This window comes from Cajanus cajan, chromosome 2, assembly GCF_000230855.2.
Source record: "Cajanus cajan strain Asha chromosome 2, NIPB_CcT2T_4, whole genome shotgun sequence".
Taxonomy (NCBI): domain Eukaryota; kingdom Viridiplantae; phylum Streptophyta; class Magnoliopsida; order Fabales; family Fabaceae; genus Cajanus; species Cajanus cajan.
The window spans coordinates 69,965,650-69,990,981 of NC_138518.1; the positions used below are offsets into that span (position 1 = coordinate 69,965,650).

General features: G+C 31.3%; 2 protein-coding genes across 2 annotated transcripts; one reads left to right on the forward strand and one right to left on the reverse strand.

The window, feature by feature from the left end:
- Positions 1–15,654: 15,654 nt before the first annotated feature.
- LOC145955165 (uncharacterized) lies at positions 15,655–17,430 on the reverse strand. Its single transcript, XM_083069874.1, has 2 exons — positions 16,373–17,430; positions 15,655–16,207 (listed from the first exon to the last, which is right to left on the reverse strand). The coding sequence occupies exons 1-2, from the start codon at positions 17,428–17,430 to the stop codon at positions 15,655–15,657; spliced, it is 1,611 nt and encodes a 536-aa protein (XP_082926000.1).
- A 3,889-nt stretch (positions 17,431–21,319) lies between these two features.
- Positions 21,320–23,963, forward strand: LOC109805229 (oxoglutarate-dependent flavonoid 7-O-demethylase 1). Its single transcript, XM_020367244.3, has 4 exons — positions 21,320–21,615; positions 22,239–22,486; positions 22,951–23,275; positions 23,458–23,963. The coding sequence occupies exons 1-4, from the start codon at positions 21,385–21,387 to the stop codon at positions 23,701–23,703; spliced, it is 1,050 nt and encodes a 349-aa protein (XP_020222833.1). The 5' UTR covers positions 21,320–21,384; the 3' UTR covers positions 23,704–23,963.
- The last annotated feature ends 1,369 nt before the right edge of the window (positions 23,964–25,332 follow it).

The following is a 25,332-nucleotide window of genomic DNA, read 5'->3' on the forward strand; positions in this document are numbered from 1 at the left end:
TGACTTTGTTATTTGGAGGAAACCGCCATCATTCAACATCAAAGCAAAACTAATATTAACAAAATTAATAATTAAAATTATAAAAAGAATAATAAAATACTTCGATAGCAATAAAACAAACCTAAGCAATACATGCAATATTCTAAATAATATAAACCGAATAATATCTCATATTCCAGTCTAACATAAAATAAAATAAAATATATAAATTAATACTGACATGTATAATTTATGTAATGAACAATTAAAGTTAACTTTTTTTTAAGAAGACTTATTGCATTCATTTAAAATAGTTGTAATAATACAAATGAGTAAGGAATACATAGAGTACAAAAAAAAAAAAAATCTTAACACTTGTTTGAGAGTGAATGACCAAATTGACTTGTCTCTTAATATAATTAACCGAGTAGTTCTGTAATTTGCTAAGTTTGTTTTTACAAATTTAGAAATGATAATACCGAATTCAGTTTGGCTAGTGGTGTTTCTAAGAGTGTGATCAACCACTGGCTTGTAGTCTAATTCAATAGCTACTTTTGGAAACCTTATTCTTCTAACCAATGAATGGCTTCCAACATGCCCAGAGCTTCGGCTTCATGTGCAGGTGGGATTTCGGGGTACCATGATGTTGTTGCTTTCATGAGTTCACTCTTTTCATTATGAAATATAAATACACAATGGTTTGAAGTCTCTTTGGTTTGCGAAAATAGCAGGGTCGATGTTGCATTTCAATACTCATGTACTAGGCCTTCTCCAAATTTGCAAAAATAACAGGGTTGATGTTGCATTTCAATACTCATGTGTTGGGTCTTCTCTAAACGTGTGTTTGAAAAATAGCAGGATCGATGTTGCATTTCAATAATCATGCGTTGAGTCTTCGTGAAAATAGCAGGGTCAATGTTGCATTTCAATACTCATGCATCCGGTCATCTTCAAATAAATGTGTATGTACGCGTGTGTGAGATTGTCCAATTAGATGTCTCAACCATGTTTCATTTTCAATATTTGGGTTGCATAGGAGAGAAATCAATTCAATATTCAAGTTGCATTGGAGAGGGATCAAATAATATTCGTGTAAATCTTAAACTTTAAATTCTAAACACACACATAATTTAAAATATTGATATTTGAATGATCATCCGTAAGACTGATTCTTTAATAATATATAATTTAATTCAACAAGATTATCCTCTTTGACACATATATAATCAAATTTATTATTGAATAAACTTGACAATTTCTTTTATCACACTTTATGAGAGAGAAACCAATACCTAAACTGACCCGCTAAATAATATTCCTCTTGTTCAAATCCTTTTATAATATGGGAGGTTTGTTTTCCAAAATTAAGTTTTATTACTTTAACCGATGGTATATGAATATAATTTTTGTTAGAGTTTAATTTGTCTTGTATTTTTTAATAATAAAAAATATAATTACATATAATTATTAGTATATGATTAATAATATTATGAAGTTATTAAAATATTTAATAATGTTTAACTCAAGGAAAGTTTATAGTACTGTCATGATAGTATTAATTAAAATATCTAATAGTTATCGACTTTATCTCAGTAGTAATTATTTGTCATAAAAGTAGTTGATATTATTATTTTACTGAAAAGGTAGTTATTAATTACATCGATAATTGTATATAATTATATTATTTATTCTTAACCGCTTATAAACTAAAATTGATCATATTTATATGTATATTTAACTAATATATATATATATATAAAAGGAAGATTCAAACTACACCGATATAACTTTTATTAAGTGTTACACCACTTAATAACTTTATATTAAATGTGAATTTTGAAAATCTAACCGTTAGATTGAAAGTTGATATTCTTAAATCATATATGTCAAATTTTGTTAAAATTGAACAACAACTTAAGGTAATCAAAATGTTCATATTTTAGTATATTTTGAAATGTATATATTATGTCAATTTTGTTTTATGAGAATGAAGTATCAAATCATCTTAGATTAATATAAAATTTGATATATATGATCTAAGAGATATAAACTTTCAATCTAACGGTTGAATTTTCAAAATTCACATTTAATATAAAGTTATAGGACAGTGTAACATTTAGTAAAGGTTACACCAGTGTCGTTCGAACCCTCTTTTTATATATATATATATATATATATATATATATATATTATGTGTGTGTTTAATATAGTATTTTTCTTAAGGTTAATTTTGCTTGTTGTGTTCAAAATGTAAACATTCATATGGTCTTTTTGACCTAAAAAAGCATTTACGATTTAATATATTATTTTTTCGTTGGGAGTGGAACATCAGCTAACCAGAATTATGGTTCTAGAAAGCAAAGCAGCATAACATTATATAATTCTTTTTGCCCATATAATTTTCGTGTGTAATTAGATATACTCGTGATTCATGAGTACTGAATATTTTAAGCTTCAGCATGAGGCATGACGGTTCAAAAACATATACTAAAGAGAGTACAACTTTAAAATTAAAAACGGTTAATAATTTAGAAATTGCGTTAAATAATATTTTAAAATAGTAATTAAAGTTGTAACGAGTCCATAGGTAATTATCCTTTAAAAATCAATATTTCAACAACAAAAATAGACAATAATCTAATTAATTAGGATTAACATGCAAAATAGTTATTGATTATTTGTGCAATAATATATTTGTATAAGAATAATAATTAAAAACATAAATGTATACATAATTTGTCAATCAAACAACATATTTACAGGTTGTATTAGAACAACACAATCAACACTGTCATTTCTACCATGACACCACTAAAATATTTAGTTCGCCCTCCAACTTAATATTGCGTTGTTCCTATAATAATGTGATCATTGCAGTACAATAACAAAGAAAATAAGGGTAAGTTTATATACAACAAAGAAACACAATATAAAATGTAAGATGCAATTATATCAACAATTTCATCATTTCAATACAACTACAACCCAATGCTCAATTTAATCACACATAACATATAGTATAGCTTTACAATTTAGCAACTTTTTCAACATGCATCTCGGTATACAACTCATCATCTTATCCACATAGATACGTAGATCACATAACTAATCAACCACTTAATAACAACCACTTAATAACATAACGACAAAATAATACAATAATAAGGAAACACAACAACACAATATGTCATCATGCATTCTAACTAAGAAATCTCTTACAATACAGGTAAATAATTTAAGTGATTTTATCCTACTAAACCAAATTTAATAGACCAACCTTTTTGGCTTGATAGGTCAACAATAAATTAGATATCAATCTACAAGATAGTGTAATTTCTCAAATTTTGCCAAACTAGGAAAGCCAATACCCATCGTCAAGAATAATATAGCTTGACTATGGGGCTAGCATGATATTAATATGCACTAACCAAGTTACCTATGGGTATAACTCGCTAATTACCCTCACGATACCACGTACATTTTTAGTAATCAGTTAAGGATTTTATCGTTGACTTTGTACCTTACTCAATTATAACAACTAAGGATCTAAAGAAAACTCAACACTTCACTCCAAGAGACAACAATACTTAAGAATGATTTTTCAACAATGGGTCTTTCATAGTACTACAACATGTATTCATACAATTGGATATATTAATATTTCTCCCCTAGTCTTAAGTTCATAACACGGTTCAACAACATGTATCATTCATTCATAACACAACTTTATTCAACAACATGCCTCGTGCATATTCTAACACAAGTTTACACAACAACATACTTCACAACTTAATGTCTTACCACTTTAAACAACAAGCTACTATCAACTTTAAAACAACTTAAGTCTTCATCATACATCATCATAGATCAACATACTATGAACTAAATTAAATCATCAACATGAATCATGTAAACAACTAACTCATCAAGTTTAAAACTCAAAAGGTTATAGGTCTTTAGGGAAACGAGTGCTTCAACATGTGAGAATAGCACTCTAAGAGTCCCTAAAGCTCACTTTGACCGAGATCAAATAAAGAGCCCTCTTAAGAAGAATGCTCGGCTTGCTTAAGCGATTGATATCATGCTTTGAGCCATCTAATTGGGTAAAAATAATCAAAAATTAGCATATACAACTCAACAAAATTCAATATACAAGCTTCCTTTACCTCAATTCTCCAAGAAAAGAGGAAGATGAGGAAGAACAGTGAAAATCACGATCTTCCAAGCTTTCTCCACGTGACAACTCTACTCCTGATTCTCATCTCTAAAGTTTCAAATCACAATCCAACAATACAAACTAAGCTCCAAAGAAAGATAGTAGGATACTCGTTCTCGTCATGTCCAATAACAAATTTGTCTTGTATCTACACAAATATCTCTAAATGGATACCTATAATAAACTTTATAAGTACTTGCATATATTTAGGAATTTCATGGACAGGGACGGGACTACATGTATCCTTAGAGGGGCACTTGCCCCCTTTGAATTAAAAAATTTTGTTTACCATGTACGTTTAAAAGAAAAAATTGTCCCCATTGGCTTAGAATCTGCATTTTAAAGAATAATTTCCCCTGCGACTCATATTAGGCTTAAGAGAATAAGCTCATTCCCTTGGAATTGAAATTCATGTGAAAATGTTTATTTGCACAAGTTTTTTTGCATCCAATTAAAAATGCATTGATATTTGTCATTATTTAAAAAATATTTTTTTTTTGGTATATTTTAGATTATTATTTCTATAGAATATTTTTTTTTACTAAATTGAACTTTTGGTCTCCTATAATATCAAATCCAGAATTTTGGACTTTAATTTTATAATTCTAATTTTATAATTTTATAAAATCCTCAATTTTAATCATTTTGCTAATATGTTTATTTGTTAATAATTAAAATTGTAATGTTCTTGTAATTTAATATTAGATAGATGACAATGAACTTAATATTTAATAATATTTAGACTAAATATACTTTTAAATCTCATTTTATCACTTTTATGAGATAAAAATGAGACCTAGAAGTAAAATTTAACTTAAATATTATTAAATATTAATTATTATGTCATTTATTTAATCTCAATTCATGACTAATATTACAATTTGAATGATCATCAAATGAATATTCAGCGAGAAAATTTAATTTATGCATTTTATAAAGTTAAGAGACTAAAATTATAGAAATAAAAAGAAGGACTAAAAATTGAATTTGATAAAGAACTAATTTTTATTAATTTTTCTTGTATAATTTATAAAGAACTAATTTTTATTTAAAAGAAATTTTTTTGACAAGACTCAAAATGATACAAAGTAAACCGATAAATATGGTGAACCAAGTTAAATATTTTAGTACTTTGTCCGTATATTAAGCTAGTTTGTTAAATTAATTTAAATTAATTTTTAAATAAATAAATAGGAGTTACATATTAAAAAATAAAGTAGAAAAATATTTTTATATATAAGCAATTTAAACAAACACGTCCAAAAAATATAAGTTAATTATTTTATTAAAAAAAGTTTAAAAGGTTTAGACAAACGAACTATTGTCATTTTTAATTAAATTGAACTGCATAAATTAGTAAAAGACATCTAGGTGTTAAATAAATTAATTAAACTCAAGTCAATGTGTGTATAAGATGTAATTGTATGTGTTTCGCTAGCTTAGTTTTAGTATCAAATATTTTTTTATAGAAGTATCAAATATTTAATTTGTACTATTTTAAATAATTATTAATAGTAGAAGTTATTTGTTGTTAATTTTATTTATCATACAATAATTTTTTGCACTCCTAGCATTTTTCCTAGTTTCACTATTGTTCATAGATATTTGTGAATTTTTTTAAAAAATTAAAAAAAAATATTAGAAATAACTTTAAATTTGTATTTGATGTTAATTATGCTGAAATATTAAAAATATATAAATAATTGAAATTAATTTTTGATCTTATAATATAAACATTTAAATAATTTTATGTAGGAATATCTGTGAGAATAGATATTATTATACTCACTCTTACCCTATTTATAAACAAATAGAAAATTACTTGTATTTGTTATCTGTAAATATTTTTAAAAAATATTTATTTATTTATTATCTATGACAAATTTAATTCACAAATATTTCATATACGAGTTTTTTTTTCTTTCCTTCTTTTGTTGCTATCCCTGACTCCACATTACATGTGAATATAAGACTTTGGATCGCTTACAATTGACTATATGATTGCAATGCAAGAACCGGTATTCATAATCCAATGCTCCAATTTTTCTAAGCTTATATCTTGTAAATTTTGCTGTCAAAAAAAATATTATTACTTTTTTATTGTGTGGAAAAAATGAACTAAAGGTAGAGAGATTCTTGTATTCTCTATCTGATTGTAGAAAATCCAATTTCATACTCATCCATATATATTTGATGGTGCTTAGTCATCATTTGATGGTGATAAAGAAAAATTGACCATATCACACATATCATTCAGGCATAATATATCCATATCAAAGTGTCACTAATCCATTACCCCAACCGTATAATCCGTGATTTATTAAATTTGAGACCCACCAAAATCGAGAGGTCATATGTGGTCAAAATCGGTGTAAATATTATTATGGTTGGTTTGCGTCGAATGGTATATTTTTACTCCAACTCGTCCAAAATCACATGTTTAACCCTAACCCTATTTTATATATGTTGCAAACCCTTTTGTAACAAAATCAGTTGGCTTAGTAATGAAGATTAGGGTAGATTACACAAAATCTTATGTTCAAATCCTTTTGTTACCATTGTAATTATGATACGTAAAAAAAAAGTCTTTTGTAACGCAATATTATGAATAACTTTGACTAGAAATATTAAATGACGAAATTTATGATTGAATTGATTAATAATTATATATCAACCGATTTAATTTTATAAAAATTATAATATAATGACTTGTTTAAATTTAGACACATGTTAAGTTCTATATGTAATTTTTCACGTCATTACTCATTTTACTTTTTCATTGAAAATTAAATTTTTAAGGTCAAAATAAATTTTTAATCTTATAATTTCACTTGTTTTATATTTTAATTTTTATAGTTTAAAATAAACATTTTTAATTTTCATATTTATTTTTATTAATCTCTTTTTAAAACTTTAAAGTTTATTATATACATTTTTAGTTCTTATATTTACTTTTTTTTTAATTATTTTACTTTTCATCGTTAATTAATTAGCTTTTTTAATATTGTCTTTTTTTATTAACATGTACTATAACAAAGTTTATTATTAATGACAATTATTTAATAACAATAATTAAATACCTCTATCACATTAATAAAAAAATAATATTACAAACAAAAAATTAACAATAAAAACTAAAATTATTAAAAAAATTGTAAGTATAAAAATTAAAAATATTTAAAATTAAAAATATAAGTGTATAAAATAAAAAATTATTTAAAAATACAAAAACTAAAAAATAAAGAAAGTAAAATTATATTTATCCTCTTGTTTATTAACTGCTTTGTTTCTTTTTCGGCACCGAGCACTTACATTGTTTAGTCGGTAGTTTTTTATATAAAAAATAAATAAATATTTATTAATAATATAAAACTAATTAATATAAATTAGTTGATTTGTATAATATATCAGCTTCTAATTCTGATGTATTTTTTTATTTGATAATTTTTTATTTTTATAACTGAATATTCCATAAAGAAAACTTACTATTTTCATATATATAACGTAGCGTTACTTTTCGTGAAAATAACTTGTGTATTGATATTTTTTTTTTAGTTTTTGACTACATTGATTCGATATTGTATAATTTTATATTCATCTTTAATTATTTTGACAGATCGAAATGATATATACAGAGAGGAATAAAAAGGTTACAGGACATCACATGCATTAAAGTTTAAAACATTTTTGACCAAATGTAAAGCAATAGTGAAAAAATCTCAACATCCCTTAAATATGAGTGGACATTTTATTTTATTTTGCAAATATTATTATTATATTTTAACATATTCAAACAAGATAGTTATTCAGTTACTCACTTAGAAGATTTTTGTATGTATTAATGAATTATGTTTCATTACTAGAAAAGTGTTATTTTTTTTTGTTAATTTTCTTAAAAAAAATTTCGTAAATTTTTTTACAATAATAATTTTATATAAAAAAATTTACAAGTTTATTTAGAAAAAATAATTTACAGAAATTTCTTATAAACTTTTTATGGAAAATAATCCACAAATTTATTTTGCAAATTTTGCAATAATTTTAATGATCATAGAATTTTTTTTCATAATAAAAATTTGCAAAAAATGTTATAAGAATTTATCTTTTTTCTTGTGGATTTTCTTATAAAAATACATTCGCAAGTAATGTTTACTAAATGGTAAAAAGATTTCGCAGGTAACTTCTCTTGCAAATTTTTCTAGCATTTTTAATTCTCTAGAAAAATAAAAAAAAATGTATATAAAAATTTATAAGTTTAAGAATTAAAATATTTACCTCAAGTCCCACATCGATTAGAAATAAAACAATTAAAGAGTATATAAGTTGGGGGCAACATTTACCTTACAATTTGACTTTGTGTGGTTGTGTGTTAGACCTATAATTTATATGCTTCAAATGAATTCATTGTAAACATTAGAAAAGTGAAGAATTATTAATATAAATTGTACAAAAACTCCTTCCGAATAATAATTTCTGTGAATTTTTTTCACAGAAAACTTTCCTGTGAATTTTTTTCGCAGGAAAATTTCTTGTGAATTTTAAAATTCACATAAACATATTATCCACGAAGGTATTATTTATAGATAAAATTTTGCAAAAAAAAATTGCAGGAACAACGTTTCTTACAAATTTTTTTAAAAAACTCGCAAAAAATATTATATATAATAAAAAAAAATTTAGTAGTGTTTTTATACGGATGACAAAAGTCAAAAGTGCATATGAATAAATTATGGTTAAGAATTTTGGTATGGATAAAGTATAGAGTATTCAAAAAGTAATTTCTAGTAAGAAGATATATTGATTAAAAAATGAATAAAAGGAAACAGAAGTTAAACGTGGTTATATACGGAAAGGTGGAAGTATGCATGGAAGTTGGAATTGAGTTATGAGCAGGGAAATCACGTGATAATAGAGGCATCTCAAAGTGATTTTCCAACACATGTTACGAATTTAGAGCGCACTATGGTGGAAATAATGGGAAAATAGAATACATGGTCAACAATGAGCGATGACTTGTGGAATGCTGCACCACCACACAATTAAATGGACCATTTGGATTGCAATTGCCCATTCCTCACTATAATGCCTTTATTTGGAATGATGACTTGTGAAAGATGAATTCATATTCTATTTCAGCTTCATTAAGTCCTTCACAATGGTGCCATGCATCTTTGAGCTTAACATTATTGTGTCAAGATGGTCATGCCATGATGCCATGCTTCACCTTAACATTAGCTTCAAGCTTCACATTAACTACGGTGCCTCCATTAGCATGTAAAAATTGAAAGAGAAAAAAAAAGTGTGTGAAAAAAAAGAAAAAAGTAGAAAATTGAAAGTTAAAGGTATAAAATTAAAAAATATATATATAATATTTTATAAATTTTTTTAAAAAAATAAAGAAGGTGTACTTATAAAAAAAACAAAAGGTGTATATATCATGAGTCTTCCGAAAAAAAACTTTCCGTCAGAATAATTACGGAAAGTACTTTCCATAATACTAAAATTACTATTCTGGAAATAAATTTCCGTCAAAATAATTATGAAAAATACTTTCCGTAACACTAGAATTACTATTGCGAAAAATTCTTTCCATAATATTAACAGTGTGTGTATTTTTTACCATAATTCCGGAAAGAACTTTCTGCAATAATAATTTTTATGTTACGGAAAGTACTTTCCAGAATTATTCCGACGGAAAGTTATTTCCGGAATAGTAATTTTAGTATTCCGGAAAGAACTTTCCATAATTATATACAAATACATCTCGAAAAAAAATTTCCAGAATATTTTTTTTTATTTCAAATAATATTAAGGATAATTTAAGAATTTAATATTTTTTTTAAAAAGAGGGTGTATGTATAAAAAAATAGAGGTGTATATATTATCAACCATCTCCTTTTTATACGTGTTACTCTGTTATATGATAGTTATTTGTGAGAGTTAGAACAAATGTTGGGCTAGTAAATTTTGGGTCATGAATTCTGAACCATTTGTATTCACGCGGTCTTATGAATCGGATTATTATTTGCACCTCCTCCTTTTTTTTACTCTTCTACCTCTATATTTACTTTTGGACTTTTTTTTTGAAGTATCCAAACTACCTTCACCTTCATCTCCCTGCAATCTGTCCCTTCTTTCCCTAATTACATGCACTCCTCTGCCTCTGGCAGGTAGAAGTGGAATTAGGTTATTTTTATTGAGTCTAACTTTGAAAAATATATAATATGAGTTTAGCTTATTTATTTGATATAAATCCTTTTGTAGATTTGACTTGAATTACATAAAAATTTGATTTGACTTATAAATTTGCTCAATAGTCTATTTTATGATAATTTAATACTAAAATAGATGTAAAAATAGGTATAAATGTCAAATTTTATAAGAATCAAGTTTAACTTATGTATATAATATAAAAATATTGCTAAAGTCTAATGTGACATTTATGATAACTTATTTAAAAACATTTTTCAATAAGACATCAAAATAGACCATTGATGTATCTTTAATGTTTTTAAATAAGACATCAAAATAGACCATTAATGTATCTTTAATAAATTTATAAAGTTTAATTTTTTATGTAGGTTAACATGCTTAACATTTAAAAAGATAAATAAATTTTTTTACTACATTATAATAAATTTAATATTATAATAATACTAACAATAAATATTTATGTGTATTTAAATAAGTTAGCTTGTTCGACCTAAAAATCCTTTTGAATGAATCTAGAACTATATTCTTTTTAACTTAATATGTCCTATTTGCCTAATTTATTTTTTTAAAAAAAAATTGTCTGACTTGGACTTGGTATATGTAACATTTAAGTTTTTTAAAATTATTAAAAGAATGTTTTAATTAATAAAATAGATTAAATAAATAAATTATAGGATTTTAATAATTATAAGTGTTTTATTTAATTAATTAAGGAAGGTTTGCAAAGTTGTTTTTGTATAATAATTATTTTGATATATATGTTTTTATATCTATTTTGATGCGTTTTCAGATTATTTATGTACTATCCGTACTGCGAAGCCGAGCTCCCAGCTCGGCATCACAGCGCAAGACGACCTCGGATATGCGCTGTGTGACGTCAGCTCGTCACTTAATCAGATCATAACTGATCTCAGGCCCAAGGCCCAATGAAACCCTAATTCACACCAAGGTACGTGCATTACTTATACGAGACTCATACTCATACAAACCCTAACTTTGGCATCGGAGTCTCTTTTGCAGGTACCACCCCCATCTTGGAGCACCAAACGTACCAGTGAAAGAGGCTCACCGATCTTACTTGGCGGATCATCTCTACAGCAGATCTCCGGTAAAACAATTTATAATTAATTATGTTTTATTTACTAAAAAGAAAAAGAGAGTTGATTTTAAAAGCGAAGTTTTGAAAGGGAGAGAGTTAGTTCTCAAACTTTGCACTTATGTTCCTTTTCTTCAAATTGAAGTTTGCTTGGAGAGCCAGAAGCCACTAGAGGGTAGAGATCACCCTAAAGTTGTGCATTTGCCTTCTAGTATTCATCCGAGGAAGTAATTAATCTTTCTTTGAAGTATGAATTATATGTTTGGTGGTGAGATTTGTCTTAATCCAATTATTTGTCTTTTTGTACTTTGTGGAAGAAATCATGATTTAATATGTAAAATTAGAATCAGTGTTTCATATGATTTGACATGTGCTTTGTGGTTGATCTTTGTGTTATATACAACATGAATTGCATTTCAATCAAATTAATTGTGAATATGTGAGTGTTTATAGTTTCTATAGGAAACACTTGATCTATAAAATAGAGTGAAGATTGATGTTAATTATGTGATTATGTGAAATTGGTGGTATAATGGAGTAGTTTTAGGTTTTCATTGATGTTTTCACCAATTGAAGTGAGTGAGAAGTTATAAGTATTGGACTTGTGTGTTTTTTGCACATTCTAAAAGATTTTCGCAAACTAGTGTCATGTTGAGTGCATATTTATGGCATTGGACATGATAATTTGTAGTGATCTTTGTTTCCTTTGCACCAAGCACCAAATAGGCCTCACTAGGCATTGGTTGACGTTATTTCTATGTAAGAGTCTTGCTAGACGTGGCCTTAACCACACCAGCACAAACCCTACAAAGATGGTTCTCAGTTCCAACTTCTCTGTGCCAAGCGCCAAAATTGCCTCGTCAAGCTTGATAAAATCATAATTAGGCTTTGTGATCTTTATAAGAGTTGTAGTGTTGAATGTTACTTCTCGGATTAGGTTTCTTTGCAATTAAATTTTCAACTGCATAAATTTTGATCATAAATTCAATGGTTCAAATTTTTATACCGTTAAAAATTGAACAATACAATTTACCTGCGATGTAATTTATGGACTCAACACAATTATAAATAATGCATAAATTTCAATAAAAAAATTTAAAATAAAAATGTATTAAATCTTTTTTTTCTTCAATATATGAGTTATTTTTTAATATATGTAACCTTTTTATTTTATGATAACTTAATATCAAATAATATTTTTATATATACTTAAAACTTAAGTTTTGGTTACTAGTTGTCCCAATCGGAATCATGATAGGGATGACGCAAAAATATTTTTAATAAAACTGTCACTAATATTTTATTTTGAAAGATAAAAAATATTGGAATATCCTTTTAAGAAAAAATGGTTTTTGAAACTAAAGTTAGACTTAGAAGTCAATTATAAGTAGGAAAGGTATTAATACCTTATAAAACCTATTAAGCAATAATACCTTTAATTAATTGTGCAAAATTATATAACTTTACAAATATTTATTTTATCTTTAAGAAATATTTTTTTATCAAATTATTTTTTTATTATTTTTTAATGATTTTGTATTTTTATTTTAAAAAAACTTGTGTAAGGATTTAAGCTAGTAAATTGTTAATCATTAAACCCCCACAATAACGATAAAGATAAAAGTGATACTCAACTAATGTTATTGATTGCAGTATATATTTATTTTTTTAATATTTTATCAAAAGATGACAACTTTCAATTTTTATATATTTTATAAAAAAATTAGACTTGCACAAGAACTTAAGCTAGTCTTCTAAAAAAAAGAATTTAAACTAGTAAATGACTAGTCATTAAATTCTTAGAAACCAATGTTAAAGATAAAATTGTTACTTTTTTTTTTTTTGTAAAGAATGAAATTAAACAGCAAACAACTCAAGACATAGAGTCTCGACCTAACGGTAACAGAATAAAATCAGGAGGACTCCTCCAAAATACATTGGAACCTACGTTCCTTACACCCCAACTAGCCAGCGTATGAGCTACTGAATTCACGTCTCTAAGGATATGACTTACATAAACTCCCCAGTCCCTAGCTAACATGCACTTAATACGACGAATAACATCATAGTGCTTATGCAGATGATCCCTCTCCATTGACCGGTCTTGAAATAGCGTAACTACTCCCAGGCAATCACATTCGCAACTCACCTTCCGAAACCCACCTTCCCAACAAAATGATAAACCCTCCTCCAAGGCCAACAGCTCCGCTCGTAACGCATCCCCATGACGAACTCCCCGCGAGAATCCTCCCCTCCACATACCGGCCGAATCTCGAATTACTCCACCCATCCCCATAGCAGAATTCTCACTCAACCAACTCCCGTCCATGTTTAGTTTGACCCATGGATGCTCCGGAGGCCTCCAAAGAGATTGCTCCACCCATAAATGCCTCTGAGCGTTGTACACACTATTCTCCACCGTAGACATTATCACCTTCCGACGGACCGCCGAGACCGACCAAAGCTCGTCGTTAAACACCATGTTATTCCTGAACCGCCAGACCCACCACAAGGTAATGGAGAGCTTAATAGCATCCGGATGCAGAATAATCCCTTTCAGCCACTGGGAACAGTCCATTACAAAGAAAGACCAGCCCACACTGACCCCACCAGACATCAGCACCTCCCTCGAGTACGGGCAATCCCGAAGTGCATGTAAAATAGTCTCTTGAGGGCAAGAGCAACGCGGACACGCACCAGACTCTGCCAACCTCCTATCAGCCCGAACCTGATTCGTTGGAAGGGCTGAGTGAAAACATTGCCACAGGAAGAACTTTACCTTCTCAGGGAGCCTTAACTTCCAGAGCTTCTTCCAAACTTCATCCTCTCCTATGGACAGACCCGTATTCAGGAAACGATATCCAGACGCCGCTGTATAACACCCCGAGCTATCACCCCTCCAAGCAAAATGATCCAGCCCCAAGGAGGCGTTGGAGACTGTCAGCCGTTGGATCGAGTGAATCAGTTCTACCGGGATAACAGTATACAAGGAATTGAAGTCCCATTGATTACTAACCTAGCAGTCTGCGACCGTTTTGTTAGTATCAGCAATATGAACAAAAGGAACTCTCCTGCACCACAATCCAGTCCCTGACCAGTCCGTGTACCACAAGGATGAGGCACCCGATCTTAGATGAGGCTCGAATCCCTCCCGAAGGGAAGGAAGGGCCTTAATAAGACTTAACCAGGTTGGAGACGCACCCCATCTATTTTGCGCACACAGGATAGAGTCACCATGTAGGTATATACTACTGAGGATATGAACCCAAGGCTTCTGTGGAGCCGTAAGCAGATCCCAAATTAACTTCCCAAGGAGCGACACATTCACCCTTCGCGCCTCCCTAACCCCTAGGCCGCCCAACGTCATAGGTTGTGTAACAACTTCCCAACTCACTAGGGACCAAAACCGTGTACTGTCGGACTTAGCCCAGAGCATACGGCGATAAGCCTGATCAATTCTATTGCACACTGCTTGAGGAAGCCACAAAGATTGCATGCTATAAACTAGAATAGATGAGATAGTGGACTTTACTAGACACAACTTACCAGCCTTATTAAGAAGCTTGGACTTCCAAGCCGCAAGTCTACCCTGGATCTTATCCATCACATCATAAAAATCTGCGCACCTCGGCTGACCATGAGTCATGGGAACCCCCAAGTACTTCCCGATCTGAGTTGTGTGGCCAATCCCTAGCAACCCCTCCAACGTATCAATCCTCCTCTGAGAAACCCTTATAGAGCACACGAACTGAGACTTATTCAAGTTGACTTTCAAACCTGATGAACGCGAGAACTCTCCCAAGATTGACGCCACCAACTGAGCCTGATCCTCGGAAGCTTGACAGAACAGTAAAATATCATCAGCAAAGAGAAGGTGTGAGAGTCGTAACCCCCCAGGGGAAAGCTGAATCGGTTTCCACTCACCCTCCTGGAGCATCTCGGAAATTCGAAGGGCTAGCCGCTCCATGCAGAAAACAAACAGGTACGGAGATAGTGGGTCACCCTGCCGAAGGCCACAAGACGGAGCAAAAGGCGGTAATGTGCTTCCATTCCAAAGGAGTGAAATTGTCGAATTCTTCAACCCCCACATGATGAGTTGGATAGTGACTGGGGGAAACCCAAACTGCTCCAACGTAGACTCCAAAAAATCTCACCTGACCCTGTCGTATGCCTTTTCAAGGTCAATCTTTAACGCCAATGAACCCACACTGGAGCCTTCTTTCCTTACGTAATGGAAGGCTTCTTGAGCAATAATACTATGGTCCCGAGTCCCCCTCCCAGGGATAAAACTGCCCTGGAAAGGACCAATGACATCCTGCAGGAAGGGTCTAAGACGAGTCACCAGAACTTTAGAAATAACCTTCCAGGCCACATTACATAGGCTTATAGGGCGAAATTCCTTCAGCCTAACCGGATGGTCCACCTTCGGAATTAACACCATTTGAGTCTCCAGTAGTGATACTTCCGAGAACCCGAGCTGAAAAGCATCTTTCACTGTACGCCATAGCTCATCACCCACAATAGGCCAATACTGCTTGAAAAAGAACGGTTGAAACCCGTCTGGCCCCGGTGCCATGTACGACTTCATGCTCATCACCGCCCGGCGAACCTCCTCCTTCGTGACTGGGGCAGTTAAAGCAGATTGGGCCTCAACCCCCAGGCCAAGTGGAACCCCAGTATGCATGTCTAGAGATTCTTGATCGCTGATTATCGAGAAAAGATCTTTATAGAATCGGACTGCCTCAGTTTTCAAAACCGCAGGATCCGTGTGCCAAGACCCATCAGGTAGAAACAACCCCTATATTTTATTCCTCCTTCTCCTCGCAAGGGTTTGAGCGTGGAAGAAGGACGTATTCCGGTCTCCAAACCTCACCCACTTCTCTCTAGATTTCTGAAACCATAAAAACTCCTCCTGAAGACAAGTTTCATCTAACTCCACTTGAATGGCCTTTTCTAAATGCGACAGACTCTCCGACTCCCCTAACTCCAATTGTAGTTGAACCCCTTTGAGACGTCTTTGCAGAGCCTTTTTTCTAGTAATGATATTCCCGAACACCTCGTGATTAAACTTGGTGGCATCCACACGAACAGCTTGTAAACCACTAGCAAGGGTCGGAGTACTCCGGCACCACGCCTCCCTAACAACTCGCTCAAAATCCTTATGGGTGGCCCAAGCAGCTTGGAACCGAAAGGGTCGATCATGAGAATTTGCCCGTGAGCCTTCCCGCCGCAGTAGGAGAGGGCAATGATCAGAGTAGACCCTACACAGATTCTCAACATATGCTTCTGGAAACATTTCTTGCCATGCAACATTACACACTGCACGATCCAACCGCTTCGCCAGCACAACCCCACGTTGATTACGATACCACGTAAAACGGAGACCCTTGGCCCCCATGTCAAGCATATTACAATCATTCAAAACCTCCAGAAACTGAGAAGCCCTTGATACCGAGAAGTGCCCGCCCCTACACTCCGTTGACAACATAATTTCATTAAAGTCCCCAAGCACTAGCCATGGCGACGTAACCCGACCTCCCAACTCCCGAAGATGAGCCCAAACCTGTTGTTTGAGGACCACCCGAGGATTCGCATAAACTGCCGTACACACCCAACTCTTCCTTCCTTCAACCACCTTAAACGAGATAGCCTGAGGGTGAGAGGCAAAGTCAGATATGTTAGCAGAGCACGATCCCGCCATCAGAACCCAAATACCTCCGGAATGCCCTATAGCCTCCACGCTATAACACAACGTATAGTCCAACTTCCTCCAAAAGGATTCCACCGAGGAAAATTGGCAGTGAGTTTCCAAAACAATAAAAAAAGACGGGTGGTGGAGCCTTACCAACTCCGAGACCCTCCTCTTACCTTTGGCATTAACCGCCCCTCTAATGTTCCAACTCAAAATGTTAAAATTTGTAGTCATTAATAACAACAAGATACGACAACACTCAAACCATCATGGTCTCCAAAGGCTGGTCATACTGCATGAAATCATTCGTCCCCAGAATCTCACGTACGGTGTCCTCGGAGTCATTGTGTACGGTGATTGTGCACCCCGTTTGAAGCCCACTGGACTCTGTACACTGCATTCCCTCCTGCACAATGTGTGCGTCACCTAGATGAGGCCTATTGTGCGTGTGTCGGTCCTGAAGAGCACTCGAGGCTGCTGACGCGGACGCACTACCTGGAATGATCCGTGGTTGAGCACTTGAATCCCCCCCTCTGCTGCGTTTCTTTCTATCTAACATGGGACCCATACAGTTATCATTCGTAATCACCCCGTGGCCCCCATCAGTAACTAATGAGGCCAATGCATGGCCCTGTTCACGTGGGGACTCTCTCGCCACATGTGTGCTTTTAACACCTGCACGTGTTTCTGCCAAATTGTGGGCTCCCCTCTTCGAGTAACTTGGCACATTATAATGTTGCTCCGTGATTACCTCAATCCCATTGTGAGCGGAAGATCTGCCCTTGCTCAACGGTTTCCCGAGATTCGATTTTCGATTCCTCCGTTTCACAATTAACCAATCTCCATGCGGTTCAGGCGCGATTGCCCCTCTGACACGCGGAGCAGATTGCTCACCTGTTGGAACAGCAGAACCCTCACCATGCAGTGGATCCCTTGGCTTCTGCTCCGTATTTTCCTTCTCACCCATGCCAGTTACCGTTGACTCAGACCTAACGGCATGCGGGCAATTCCGTAGAACATGCCCATAGCAGCCGCACGAGGAGCACAACTAGTGTAGTCCCTCATATTCCACCTTATACCACACACCATTGAGGAAAAATCTTCCTACGACTGGTTCCTCCAAATTAATCTCGACACAGACCCGTGCAAACCTGCCCCGAGTCATGTTCAGGGTATTAAGGTCCACCTTAACTGGTTTTCCTATGGCTGAGGCAATTGTTAAGAGAACACTCTCATCATAGAACATAACTCCTAAACCTGAAAACCGGATCCAGACGAGAGTACTGTCGACCTTTGTTGCAGACGCAACGAACTCCGGGGACCATGGTCTCACAATCAGATAGTGATCGAAGAGCATCCACGGGCCCCGTGCATGACCCGATCCCTATCTGCTTCCAGATCAAACTTCACCATGAAATACCCATTTGAGACGTCCAACAGTTCAAAACCTCCTTGAACCTTCCACAAAGCAGGCAGTCGGTCCCGCAGGGTTAGGAACCCCACCTTTCTCCCTAGCAGCTTGATCATTAGACACTGTTCTCATGGCTCACACAATTGTTTAAGGGTGGGCGCCGTAATGCTAAATTTGGGTAGCAACCGATCACCACCCTCAAACTCCAACGTTATCGCCCCCTCTTTAATGAGATCTCGAACAGCCGGCCGCGTAGCCGGAGCACCCAGTACCTTCTCCTTAAAGGTCATTTTCTGACTCATCTTAAGACTCCCGACTCCCCCATTCGGCGGCTCCGATGGTGGTTGACTCCCCATAGACATGCCCCAAATAGATAAAATTGTTACTTAGCTAACATTAATTGATTATTCCATATTGAAATAATTTTTAAAAAAACTTCCATTTACTAAAAGAAAATTTTATTTTAATTTATGTGCAAAGTTCATTATAACAAATGATTATTCATAAACTTTGTGAATCAAATAATATTAGAAGTAGTATCGACTACTCAACTACATAAATTATAAATTATCATGTATATAAAAAAATCTTTTTTATCATGCAACTTTTCAAAATCATATATAACCACAATATTTTTATTTTGTATTTTAATATAAAAAAACAATACAAAGTTTTTGACATATAAAACTATGACATAAACCTATATAACATTTTTCATTTTCTACGAAACACTAATATTACTAAAATTAAAACTTAAAAAAAAGTCATAACCTAAAGAAGAAAGCTTCACTACATATATACATATAGAAGTGTGGATGAGAATAAAGCAAAACATTAAATAAAAGCCTATAAAAAAAATTGAAACCTAAAACTAAGATTTTAGTATCCCATTTTAATATATTAATAAGCAATTACTCATATACGTGGAATTGTGATTAAAAAAAATCACGTAAGATGAAAAATAAATAAGAACTTGTAACAGAAACGAACATTAAATGAATGGTATTAAATTTAGAAATGTGCTACAGTTAGTAGTGTGATACACGAGATGTTATACAACAGAATGTTGGTGATTTTCTGAATACTTCACTACTAGAAAAGTATCATTTTCTTGAAAAAAAATATTTACAGAAATTTTTTACAAATTTTTTTAAAACAGATATTTGCAGAAATATTTTGCGGATTTATTTGTGAAAAATAATTTATAAATATTTCTTACAAATTATGCTACAATTTTAATAATTATAGAAATTTTTTTCTATGGTAAAAATTTACAAAAAATATTGTAAGAATTTTATTTTGTTTCTTGCATATTTTCTTGCAAAAATAAATTCGCAAGTAATGTGTTTACTAAATGGTAGAAAAATTTTACAGGTAACTTTTCCTGCAAATTTTAACCCGCAAGAAAAATAAAAAATATTTAAATTTATAAGTTTAATATTTTAAAAAAACTTCAAGTCCCACATAGATTAAAAATAAAACAATTAAAGAGTATATAAGTTGGGGTAACACTTACCTTACAAGTTGATTTGTATGGTTGAGTGTTAGGCTTATAATCTACAATCTTAGAATTTAAAAGATTATGTATCACATGTTAGAGGCATGGAAACAAATACTTCGGATGAATTCATTGTGAGCATTTGAAAGTTGAAGAATTATTGATAAAATTTATAGTAATTTCTTTAATTTTTTTGTAAAACATATTCCTGCAAAATTTCTTGCCAAAAAATTCGTAGGAAATTTTTTTACGAATTTTCCTGTAAATTTTTTTTTTGTAGGAAACTTTCCTGTAAATTTCTTTTTGCAGGAAACTTTCCTACGAATTTTTTTCGCAAGAAGTTTTGCAAGAAAATTTCCTGCAAATTTTAAAATTCGCAAAAATATATTATCCACAAAAGTATTACCTACAGATAAAATCTTGTAAAAAAATTTGTAAGAACAACGTTTTTATATTTCCAAGTTTTTATCAACCTTGAGTAATTTTTTTTTTATCTTTATCAATTTTTTTAATTGAATATATTTATTTAATAATGTATAAAATCATAAACACGTGGAAGCCATACGACAAGAGACGTGCAGCAATAATGTTTGAAATCGGAGGTACAGGCTGTGCACCACCAATAATTATAGGGAGTTGTTACGGTATCCTTAAAGATCGAGAGGTTTCAATACATTTTTCTATGTAAACTCATAAAAAATTTTTAAAAATTAATTTAATTATAAAATGAATAATCCAAATTATATTTATAAAATAAAAAGTAAGATAAAATTATAGAAATTAAAATTATAAAATTTCAATAATATTATAAAATATTAAAAAAAAGTAAAAAAATTAATAAATAGTAGAAATAAAAAATTATTAAAATTACAATATAAAAATTCAAAAATTTAAGACAAAAATACAAAAAATATACTTAAAAAATTATTAAAATTAAAATATAGAAATTCAAAAATTTTAAGTGAAAAGATAAAAATATAGTTAAAAATTATTAAAATTAAACTATTTAAATATATAATAATATTATTACAAATAAATTAAAATATATAAAATAAAAATAAAATGAATAAATAATTATAAAATTGAAAGAATAAAATATCATAAATATTATTTAAATAAATTACTAAAAATATAAAATATAAAAGAATGTACCGGTACCCTCTCAAATAAGTGGTACCAGAGAATTTCTCTATATTATATAAAAGACATTCTATGTGTTGCCTTCTGTCTCAATATTTTCTGCTGCAATCTTTGCTTTACTACGAAACAACTTGAAACCATGGAACCAGCTTCTCTTACTGTGCCCTTTGTCCAAGAAATTGCAAAGGAGGCACTCACGAGTGTTCCAGAGCGTTATGTTCGTCCATATCATGAGCGACCAATATTATCCACCACTACTCCTTTACCACAAATTCCTGTCATTGACCTAAGCAAATTGTTGTCTCAAGATCTCAAGGGACCCGAACTGGAGATGCTCCACTGTGCCTGCAAAGAGTGGGGTTTCTTTCAGGTTTTTCATCATTATCTACTTACTTTCTTCTTCTTTAATTTAGCTTTCTCTGCTTCAGCCCTCTTTTCATAATTAACTAAATCTTCATCCGATTGACATATTTTAGAAAGAATTATGGATATTCCTTCAACATAGCATATAATTTTTATGTGTACGCATGGCAATTAATGATCCTACTTTGATAAGTGACTTTATTAGTATGCACCAATGGCACACAAAGTTACAAAGTTATTAAAAAAATAATCTATACAAAAAAAATTTATATGTTTTTAATTCCTATGAAAAAAGTTAATTATGTTTTTTTTCTATAAATAAAATAATTTTTGCATTTTATTTTCTTAAAATGAATTGTTTTTATAATATCTTATTTTTAGAAATGTATTATATTTTTTTTTTGTAACATACAACTGTTTTCTTTAACCGAAATGTGTTATGTGTGATTCCTAAATATACTTCAAAGACTACATCTTATTATAGGGTATAAGTGAGTATGGTTAGAAAGCTTTTCGATAGATGTATTACTCGACTAATTAAAATTCAATGAGCATATGAAAGCTATAACATCACATATAAAACAATCATTTTGGCCAAATTATCAATGACTAATATGAAAGCTTCGACAGTTGATTAATCATGGAGTGAGCATTTCATTGGTGGAAAATGTGAAGATTGGTGCTCAAGAACTCTTTAATCTTCCAATCGAAGAAAAGAAGAAGTTTGCACAGAGAGAAGGAGATGTGGAGGGATATGGTCAACTCTTTGTCGTTAATGAGGATCAAAAACTTGATTGGGCAGATATGTTTTACATGTTCACTTTGCCACCAGAGAAGAGGAAACCTCACTTACTCCCAAAATTCCCCTCGTCATTTAGGTACTTCTGAACTACTTCCCATTCTCTCTCACTTTTCCTCTCTGTTTTTGTTTTCTCCATCATAACTATGATTATCACTACTTGAGTCTTCTTGTATATGGCTATAAACCTTAGATTTCTTCTTCCTTATTAGATCCTTTCTATATTATTCTAATTTGACTTCGTAAAAGTTTGGCAATTCGCATCCAGTAAATATATTTTCTTTAAAACCAAATAATATATATATATATATATGTTCATCATTAAGGTTGGAGAGTACTTGAAGGCAAGCATGTGTGTGTTCTTTTGTTAATCAATAAAAAAAGATACAACGTTAACAATAAATATGAGATTTAAGCTTCCATGCATTTACTCTGACGTATCACTGGGTATAGAAGTTTGGATAACGTAACTGGATTTTGCTGCTAATTAAAACATATTTGTTGTGTTCGTTAATTTGGCCTGATATGTTCATTTGGTTGTAGAGATGATTTAGAGACCTATATTGGTGAAATGAATAAACTTTGTATCCAAATCCTTAACCTAATGGCAAATGCCTTAGAAGTGGACACCGCGGAAATGACAGAGGGATTTGAACCAGGGGCTCAATCAATGAGGATAAATTATTATCCTCCTTGTCCCAAACCAGACCTAGTGTTGGGACTCAATCCTCATTCTGATGCTGGAGTTCTCACCATCCTTCTCCAAGCAAATGAAGTGGAAGGTCTTCAAATAAAAAAAGATGGTCAATGGATTCCTGTCAAACCCCTCTCTAATGCCTTCATCGTTAACATTGGAGACATCCTGGAAGTAAGCATTTAATTTGTTATTTTGTCGTTTAGATTAGCATAATAACTATTGTTTATAGTTTAGCTACATCATCATCATAAAATAGAGTGTGCCCAATGCCCATATAAAAAAAAATCTTAAATTGCAATATTTTTCTTACTTTTGGCCATTTATAATTCATACAAAATCTATAATTTTGGCAGATTACAACGAACGGAATTTATCGAAGCATTGAACATCGAGTAAGAGTTAATACCGAGAAAGAGAGGCTTTCTATAGCCACGTTTAACCTTCCAAGTATGGAATCAATTTTTGGTCCAGCACCGAGCCTTGTTACTCCAGAAAAACCAGCATTGTTCAGAAGAACTAGTTACGCAGAATACTACAGAGGCTTCTTGTCACGAGAACTTCGCGGGAAATCATTCCTCGACGGCATGAGGATTAATTGACTTTTATATGTGTAATAATAAATACTAAGCATCAAGTCATGCATACATGATACCAAGAGGTATTCGTAATTGTTAGATATTTGTTTTTGGACTGCACGTGTCATCTTTATTTGTTTTTATCTCTTCCTTCTGGTCAAAGTCGCTGTTTCTAAACTTTAGGCCAAAGTATTTCAGTTTTATCATAGTTAGTTTTTTTGTTACTGCAAGTATTATAAATGTATTGTAATTGGCAGTCGAATAAAGTGAATTTCTACGATCTATTTCATTCCAATTTATATATTCTTCCTTTTCCAGTATTTTATTTTTCTCTCCTTTTGCTACTGCTTTTATTCCTTAAAAACAACAATAACTCAGTTTAACGGTTTTAGGGTAAAGTTTATTCAATATAATCCTAAAAATAAAATGTGGTTTGATGTTAGATTATTATTTTTTTCATATGATGATTATAATTCTATTCCGCTTAATCTGGCATATTTTAAAGGTAAAATAATATTTTTGATTATAAAACAAAGAGATCGAAATATAGTTTTTGGTTAAAAAATATACAAGTGTTCATCATTTCAGTTAACTAATTTTGGTGTTGTCTTTTTTTCATTGGTTTATTTTTTAAAACATTGGTTAAATGACATTAAAAAGCATGAATTGGAAAAGAATAAGTAAAACTTGATTTACAAGAAGAATAACAAGGTTTATTTCGCCAACGAAATAACTAGTTAATTTTCTAATTGATGTAACCAATATGTAACAATACAAGTGCAATAGACCAAATGGGTTAGAGAAAAATCTAAGGATTTAGGCACTACAAGATTTAAATTTTGATACAAAGAGAAATTTAAGGAGTGAGTATTATTATGGACAAGGAATATTCAAAAATAAAGTATGGTAGATGTAAAATGGGTTAGCCATATGTTTAGCCTTAAAATTAATGGTTGCACATCAATAACATCGGTCTTCAACTTTATGCACCATAAGTAAGATCAAAATCATTTATGAAAGAGAAGTTTGGGAAGATTCGGAGGGATTGGTTCTAGGAGGTCCACGAGAGGAAATATTCTCTTAGATGGTGATCTAAATGGACATGTTGGTAGGGAGACAAGGCAACTAACATGAACTTATGATGATTTTGCTTTTGGAGAATTCAATGAGAAAGGATAATCTTTTATTGATTTCTCTATAGCTTATGATTTCATGATTATGAATATTTGTTTCAAGAAGTAGGAAGAACTTATTGATTTCTCTATCCTTGAATTCTGTTTTTTTTTTTTGTAAAAAGTGTTGACAAAAAGAAATTTTTAGTTGAACAAAGAATTCTTTTTTGTTGATAAAAAGAATTTTTAAGGATTGAAAGGCGACTTCAAAAGAAAGATGTCTTATTACGCAATATAGGATATTGATTCTTAATATTTGTTTTAGGAGACAAACAAAAAAAAAAAATCATGAATCCAAGAATCAAGAATCAAGTAGTGGTAGCTTAAATGAGAATTGGAAAGAAGAATTGGATTTGAGAACAATAAGAACTTCCTCTTTTTGATCTTGTTTCTAGGCTTCCTCCTCTATATGCAGTCGAGTAATCAAACTCTCCAAAGAGAATTCTTTTGTTTTATGCTTTAAAGTATTCTTAAAATCTTT